General features: G+C 47.9%; 1 protein-coding gene across 1 annotated transcript; it reads left to right on the top strand.

Moving 5' to 3' along the window:
- Positions 1 to 1319: 1319 nt before the first annotated feature.
- On the top strand, positions 1320 to 4191 carry LOC107043694 (uncharacterized protein K02A2.6-like). Its single transcript, XM_015265278.1, has 3 exons — positions 1320 to 2115; positions 2235 to 3573; positions 3708 to 4191. The coding sequence occupies exons 1-3, from the start codon at positions 1320 to 1322 to the stop codon at positions 4189 to 4191; spliced, it is 2619 nt and encodes an 872-aa protein (XP_015120764.1).
- Positions 4192 to 7510: the final 3319 nt, after the last annotated feature.

Here is a 7510-nt window from a genome sequence, read left to right as displayed (position 1 = left end):
GAAAGTGCTAATTAGCGTATCAGCGAATTAACGATGCCCTCGTGTAATAATTGCGTTTCTCGTGGGTGTGGAAACAATTCGCGCAAGAATAAGAGTGTGATTTTCTACTGCGTGAGGTAATTTATTTATATTTATTGTGAACAATGGGGCGACAAATATTGCTAAAAATGTCGGTCATGGAATATGTTCGGTTTTTGCTATGAAATGCAAGTCGCAAAAAATGGTTCTATGGCTTACGAGGGGGAGGTGAAATTTCACGATTGACAAGTTGGAGAGGGTCGCGAGGCTCATGAGTTGGAAGAAAGATATCAGGGAAAAGAAAAGGCTCATGACGGGGAGGGAAAATATCACGAGTGTAACGCTGATCACGGAGGGAAGTCACATTTTCATGAGGGACAAGCTCAAGAGGGTTACGTCGCTCACCAGAGGCGGGGGGATGTAGCGCCTCGCTACACAAACCCCAACGCGTTACACACGCACGGATACGACAACGCTGAGAGACGACTGGACATCGGTGACATCATCGCGCTCTGTCACGCGCCCAGTATAAAATACCTCTCGCTCGCACCTATTGTCATGCGTATCCAAATTTCCGTCTTACGCGGTTTAAGACAGTCAGTAGAGTCTAACACTGACCTCCGATCAGATCACTCTGATTATTCTTTCTCTTTTGTATATATTCTAAACGTCTCGATTAAACTGTAATTTATATTCTGAATTACATTTGTTAGTGAATTGTTACATCCCTCAACAACCTCAATTCCTACATTGGTGACCCCGACGTGATCTAATTAGGGAAATTCGACGTTTTAAACGACAAAAGTGAAAACCCTCGCGACTCGCGCGCGTGCAGTGCAACTGAAAAATTCATTCTCTCGTCCACGCGTTCTCATCCGTTTCTCCGGACAACACGCGCGACTCAGTTTTTCAAGTGCTGCAGTGAATCTCGCGAGTGCATTCTAGTTAACTGGCGCGCTTCTGAAAATAATTAATTTCGTTATGTGACCCTCGCTTCGGTTTTTGAACGACGGCGTCTCGAGATTTCTAGAACATTCCAACCGTCCGAGCGTCAAGACCTTGGTTTCCCATTGTTCTCGCGGAACCAAAATAAACCGAATAAAAGTGATATCCGAGTGAATATTTGTGACCTCGCGCCGACACATTGCCGAACACCCATAGACGTTGTGTTGTGTTGGTGACAAATAGAGACTACAACAGCCTTTATTTTTCTCACAAATTTATTCCTTAGGTTTAATCGCGCTGTGAAGTAAAATTCATCGATTTTATTTCTCTCTGAAATAAAATAAAATAAAATCGACATGGCAACAGCAGCAGCTGACATCCAAACAACTCCCACTGTAATGACAGCAACGGCTACAATGAGGCCCAGGCTCATCGCAAGGCCCTTCGACGCGGACAAACCCGCGCTATGGTTCGCGCAGCTGGAGACACAGTTCGCTGACCTGGGATACGTCACCGAGTCAGATAAGTACAACAAGACGGTACCGCTGATCGACACTGCTTACGCCGCAGAAGTCGAACATTTAATTGTCTCCAGACCTGTAACAAATCCATACCAAACATTAAAAAACGAACTAATCAGATGTTTCACAAAATCGAGAACTGCGAACATCATCCAATTGCTCGACAGGGAGAGCATTGGGGATCGAACTCCGTCGAAGCACCTGAGACATTTAAAAAGTCTTGTTCCAGGCATTGACGACGAGGTCCTGAAAACGCGCTGGTTGTCTCATCTCCCCGAGCAAACGCGAGCTACACTCGCTACCCAGGAGAACGCTTCCATTGATGATCTCGCGAAGCTAGCAGACAGGGTGCATGAGGTATTTCACCCAAACAGCGTCGCAGCGATCATCACCTCAGCAGGCAACGCGACCAACGCAGCACTCCTCGAGCGAATCGAACAGCTGACGGCAACTGTCGCAGAGTTACGGTTGAAAGACTCACGCTCGCGCTCACGCACACGTTCAGAGTACTCACGTGGGCAGCGCAACAACTCACGCCGACGCTGCAGCTCCAGGAAAGTATTAAAGAAATTTGACACCTGCTGGTATCATCACAGTTACGGCGAAAATGCGCGTAACTGCCAACCTGGTTGTAAGTTTCAGAAAAACTCCAACGAGAGACAATAGTGGCGGAAGTCGTCTCTCATACTAAATCCCGCCGCCTATTCGTAGTAGGCAGAACGACTGGGACCCAATACCTTGTGGACACAGGCTCAAACGTCTCTGTCACGCCTTGCAGGCGGCCAGCAAAACAGAAGGACACCAGCGGCTATCAACTCTTCGCAGCCAATGGAACCCTCATCAATACGTATGGATATGCATCTATCTCGCCAGATCTCGGTCTCCGCAGAGAGTTCACATGGCGTTTCATCGAGGCAGATGTCAGTCGACCTATTATCGGTGCTGATTTTCTCCATCATTACAACCTGTTACCTGATTTGAGGAACGAATGCCTCATCGACAGCTCAACGGGTCTCAAATCAACAGGCCGGTTCACAAGATTCCGCGTTATGTCTGTCAAGCTCCTCGAGATCAACGAGAATTCACCGTACGCGTCGATCCTCAAAGAGTTCCCAGCAATAACAAAACCGGGAGGATTGCTCAGAAAAGCGGAGCACTCCACCGTTCATCACATACGGACAACACCAGGACCACCAATCTCCTGCAGAGCTCGCCGCCTAGCGCCGGATAAACTCAAAACCGCTCAAGCGGAGTTCTCCAGCATGCTGACGCTCGGAACCGCGAGGAGATCTGAAAGTCCCTGGGCATCCGCGCTCCACCTAGCTCCTAAGGGCAACAACGGATGGAGGCCATGCGGTGATTACCGCACACTCAACGACAGGACAATACCAGATAAGTATCCTGTTCATTATCTAGAAGACTTTGCTGCCAACCTTTATGGCAAAACAATCTTTTCCACGATAGATTTGGTTAAAGCCTTTAACCAAATTCCAGTGGCACGCGAAGACATCCAGAAAACGCCAATAATCACGCCATTCGGACGCTTCGAATTCCCATACAGGACATTTGGCCTCAGAAACGCAGCTCAGACATTCCAACGTCTGATCGACGAGGTCACACGCGATCTACCATTTTTGTTCCCGTACATAGACGACATCTTGGTAGCATCGGAAGACGCGGAGCAACATCGCGAGCACCTGAGGATCCTCTTCCAACGACTCCAGGACTACGGGCTGATAATCAACGTCGCCAAATCAGTCCTCGGACAGCCAGAGGTACTTTTCCTCGGACACGTGATCAATGCTCAAGGAATTAAACCCCCGAAGGATCGAGTCAACGCGATCCTGGAGTTCACAAGGCCAACAACGGTTAAATCGCTACGCAGATACCTCGGAACTCTAAATTTCTACCGGAAGTTCATCAAAGGAGCAGCAGAAATCCTCGCCCCGCTGAACGCCGCGACTCAGGGGACGAACGTCAAGGGAAGACAACCAGTAGCCTGGTCTCCAGCCCTTGAAGAAGCATTCACGCGCAGCAAGCAAGCGCTAGCAGAAGCCACTCTGTTGTCTCATCCAAATATCGAGGCAGAGTGGGCTATCTTCACAGACGCGTCGGATCACGCGATCGGCGCCGTTCTACAGCAGTGATAATTTTCACCGATCACAAACCGCTGACTCACGCGTTCCAACAGAAACCGGAACGAGCTTCACCCTGGCATTACAGGAGACTGGACTACATCGCCCAGTTTTCCACGGACATCAGATACGTCGCGGGCCCAGACAACGTGGTGGCAGACGCCCTATCACGAGTAGAGAAAATCACGACTGCCGTCACACCTCAGCAGCTGGTAGATGCCCAACGTGACGATCAAGAACTCCGACAATTACTTCAGCGACCGGACGTGAACCTGCGACTGGACCGCTTACAACTCCCAGGAATGGACGAACCACTGTACTGTGATGTATCATCAGGTACAGTTCGCCCATACGTTCCTGCTCCGCTGAGACAACAGTTCTGCAGCTCACTGCACTCAATGGCTCATCCTGGACCCAAAGGCACGCGAAAACTCGTGACACAACGCTACGTGTGGCCTGGCATAAACAAAGACTGTCCCCAATGGACCAAACACTGCCTGGAGTGCCAGAAAAACAAGATAACGCGACACGCGGTCACACCTACAGCTAACATCGAGACACCATCACGATGATTCGAACACATACACGTCGATTTAGTCTCTCCTCTTGCCTCAAAAGGACACAGCTGGTGCTTGATCATCGTCGACAGATTTACGCGATACCCAGAAGCAGTTCCACTGGTCGACTCGAGGATGCCGACAGTAGTAAATGCGATTCTTTATCACTGGATNGCTGGAACGCGCGCTTCGGCATCCCCCTGAGAATTACATCTGACCAGGGCGGTCAATTCTTCTCAGACACCTTCAAGGAGCTTACGCGAATTCTGGGCACCGAGAGGTTGATGACGACGCCATTTCATCCTCAATCAAACGGCATGGTTGAGAGAATACATCGCCAAATGAAAGCAGCACTGCGATGTCATGGCGAAGCTTGGTACGACGCACTTCCCCTGGTACTTCTAGGGTTGAGATTCGCGTGGAAAGAGGAACTTCAAACGACTCCCGCCGAGCTAACATACGGGGAACCGATCCGCCTACCCGGAGAATTCCTCATCCCATCGAACCAACGAGCAGCAGCACCGGAATTGGTGAGAAATCTACGCGAGCATTTCCGCAGGATCGCACCGACTCCCGCTGCACGTCACGGTACACGTTCAACTTTCATCTTCAAGGATCTAGCGACGTGTACACATGTTTTTGTCCGCGATGACCACGTGCGAATGGCATACCGATCACCATACATCGGCCCATGCCGCGTAATCAGTCGTCATGACAAATACTTCGTCATTTGGTATAAGTCCGGAGGATTGGGTAACTACAAGAATACACCGATCTCCATCGACCGATTGAAACCAGCGTACATACTGCCGGAGGACATGGACCAGGTCCAAGGACAGCCTCCACCGCCAGACGTTCCAGAAGAGCCTCAACAACAACAGAATCAGCCACAGCCGAGCACGAGCACGGCGAACAGGACTCAGAGGCCGAGGAGACGCGTAAACTTCGCGAACAGACCGACAATCCACGTCTATACTGTCTAAATTTCCTCATCAAAAAATTTTTTTTTCACCTGCTTAATATATTTCACCTGTTCCGAGATTAATTTTTTTTCTGTTGCAGTGCTGAAAAACTACCTTTTTCACTTAAGCAGGGGAGTCATGTAGCGCCTCGCTACACAAACACCAACGCGTAACACACGCACGGATACGACAACGCTGAGAGACGACTGGACATCGGTGACATCATCGCGCTCTGTCACACGCCCAGTATAAAATACCTCTCGCTCGCACCTATTGTCATGCGTATCCAAATTCCCGTCTTACGCGGTTTAAGACAGTCAGTAGAGTCTAACACTGACCTCCGATCAGATCACTCTGATTATTCTTTCTTTTTTGTATATATTCTAAACGTCTCGATTAAACTGTAATTTATATTCTGAATTACATTTGTTAGTGAATTGTTACATCCCTCAACAACCTCAATTCCTACAGGGGGGGGGGCGGCGGCGGGCGGGAGGAATACAACGAGAGTGAAGAAGCTCACGAAGGGGAGGTAAAATCTCTCGAGGGTTTTAAGGCTAATGAAAGGCAACTAAAATTTCACGATGGACAAGCTTACGAGAGTCACGGGACACCTGAGTGGGAGAGAAGATACAACGAAGGTGAAGGCAGTCATTAAGGGGAGGAAAAATTTCTAGCGATCCTTGTGGAATTTTTCCTTTTTCTTGTTAGCCTCGTTCCACTCGTGATATTTTCCCTCGCCCTCATGAGCCTCGTAACTTTCGTGAACTTGCTCCTCGTGAAAATGTCAATTCTGTTCGTGATCTCCGTTACACTCGTGGTATTTTCCCTCCCCCTCATGAGCCTCTTCACTCTCCCTATATTTTCCCTCCTCCACGGGAGTCTCGTGGCCCTCGTTAGCTTGTTCCTCGCGAAATTTCAACTCGCCCTCATTAGCCTGGTAACCCTCGCGAAATTTCTGCTCCCTCTTGTAAGTTTCGTAACCATCGCGAAATTTTTGTTCCCTTTCGAAAAATTCGTAAACCTCGGGAAATTTATTCCCCTCTCGTGAGCCTGGTTATCATTGTAAGCTGATGCCGTGTGGAATTTTGACTTCTAACGTTCAGTTTCCTGGCTGGGGGCTCCGGGATTTTTCTGCTCTAGAAAATTTGAATGTTCGTTTTCTCCCCAAAATTTTTTTTTCAATTTTTTTTTTTACCAGAGCAGTGACACTGAATGGGGTTTAGGCGTAAGAGCATCATGAAATTCCAGAATTTTAGCCGAAAAGAATAGGGCTCAAAAGTGCAAAATGACCGCTTTTCAACTGTCAATAACTCTCGAACGGCAGGATGACAATTCTGTTTTTATTTTTCATTTTCAAGCTGATTTTTTAAACTTTGAGCGGGGCCCTGATCCATCCAAACGGATCATTCTATCGAGACATATCCACATTCAAAGATGCGCCGTTTTACCCCACTCTGCCCCATTCTTCGAATGTTCATCCATTTTCCTCTCAGTTTGGATAGTCCGAAGTCTATTTCGCGATTATTCATCGCTTCGTGATTCTGATGGACTCCCGGTCATCGAGACTTTTCGCGGTTTTTAGTCCAGAACTGTGGATAGATTACATCGGCAACGAGGAACTCCGCAATCTGACTCCCAGCCAACTACGAGAGCGTCGCATTTGTTCCGCTCATTTTCAGGACTCCGATTATACTTTTGTCGGACCGTCGAAGAAGAAGCGGGTCAAAAACGGGGCGACACCATTAGATGTAAGAAACACAGAAGGAAATCCCATTCCAGCTTTATCAGATGATAATTCCAATAGTCAGAACGCGAGTTTTGCTCTCCGGGAAGAGCAGCGCAACGCTCATCCTGACAATGTGAAGTTTAATGAAGCGTTGAAGCGAGAATTGAACGAAGTATATGCGAAACTCGGAAATCAAAATTCCCAACTGGAAAATCAACGCATAGAACTAAAAAATCCACGCGTAGAACAACGCGTACATTACAACAAACAACGAAAAACGATTGAACTTTTACAGCGAAGAATTACGCGTAGAAAGACATCCAAACAGAAACTCAAAAAATTATGGATAGATGAAATCGTTGAAGCTGCCGGCCAGCATTTAAATGATGAGGAGCTCCGTACGGTGAAGATGACCACGTTCGTGGGTGAAAGATGAGCAGGAACTCGCGTTACAGATTTATGCTCGGGGGTCTAGAGTTTATCGGTTTTTAAGAAAGAAGAAGGTGATGAAGTTACCGTGCCTTACGTTAGTTAGAAAATGGATGAACGAGATGATAATTACCCCGGGATTCAATCCAGCTGTTTTCGCGAAATTAAGGGAAAGAGTTCAAAATCTTGAGGATTTTGCAAAAGATTGTGTACT

This window comes from Diachasma alloeum, unplaced genomic scaffold, assembly GCF_001412515.2.
Source record: "Diachasma alloeum isolate Michigan unplaced genomic scaffold, Dall2.0 Dall_scaffold_00616, whole genome shotgun sequence".
Lineage (NCBI taxonomy): Eukaryota > Metazoa > Arthropoda > Insecta > Hymenoptera > Braconidae > Diachasma > Diachasma alloeum.
Note: the sequence above shows the minus strand (reverse complement) of the source record. Positions and strands in the feature narration are given on the sequence as shown.

Excerpts from the sequence above, each read along its gene's own strand:
- LOC107043694 (XM_015265278.1), top strand. The coding sequence starts at position 1,320 with ATGGCAACAGCAGCAGCTGACATCCAAACAACTCCCACTGTAATGACA. Across the intron at positions 2,116-2,234 it reads GCGTAACTGCCAACCTGGTT|GCTCAAACGTCTCTGTCACG; the intron begins GTAAGTTTCAGA and ends TTGTGGACACAG. Across the intron at positions 3,574-3,707 it reads CATCCAAATATCGAGGCAGA|GAGACTGGACTACATCGCCC; the intron begins GTGGGCTATCTT and ends CTGGCATTACAG.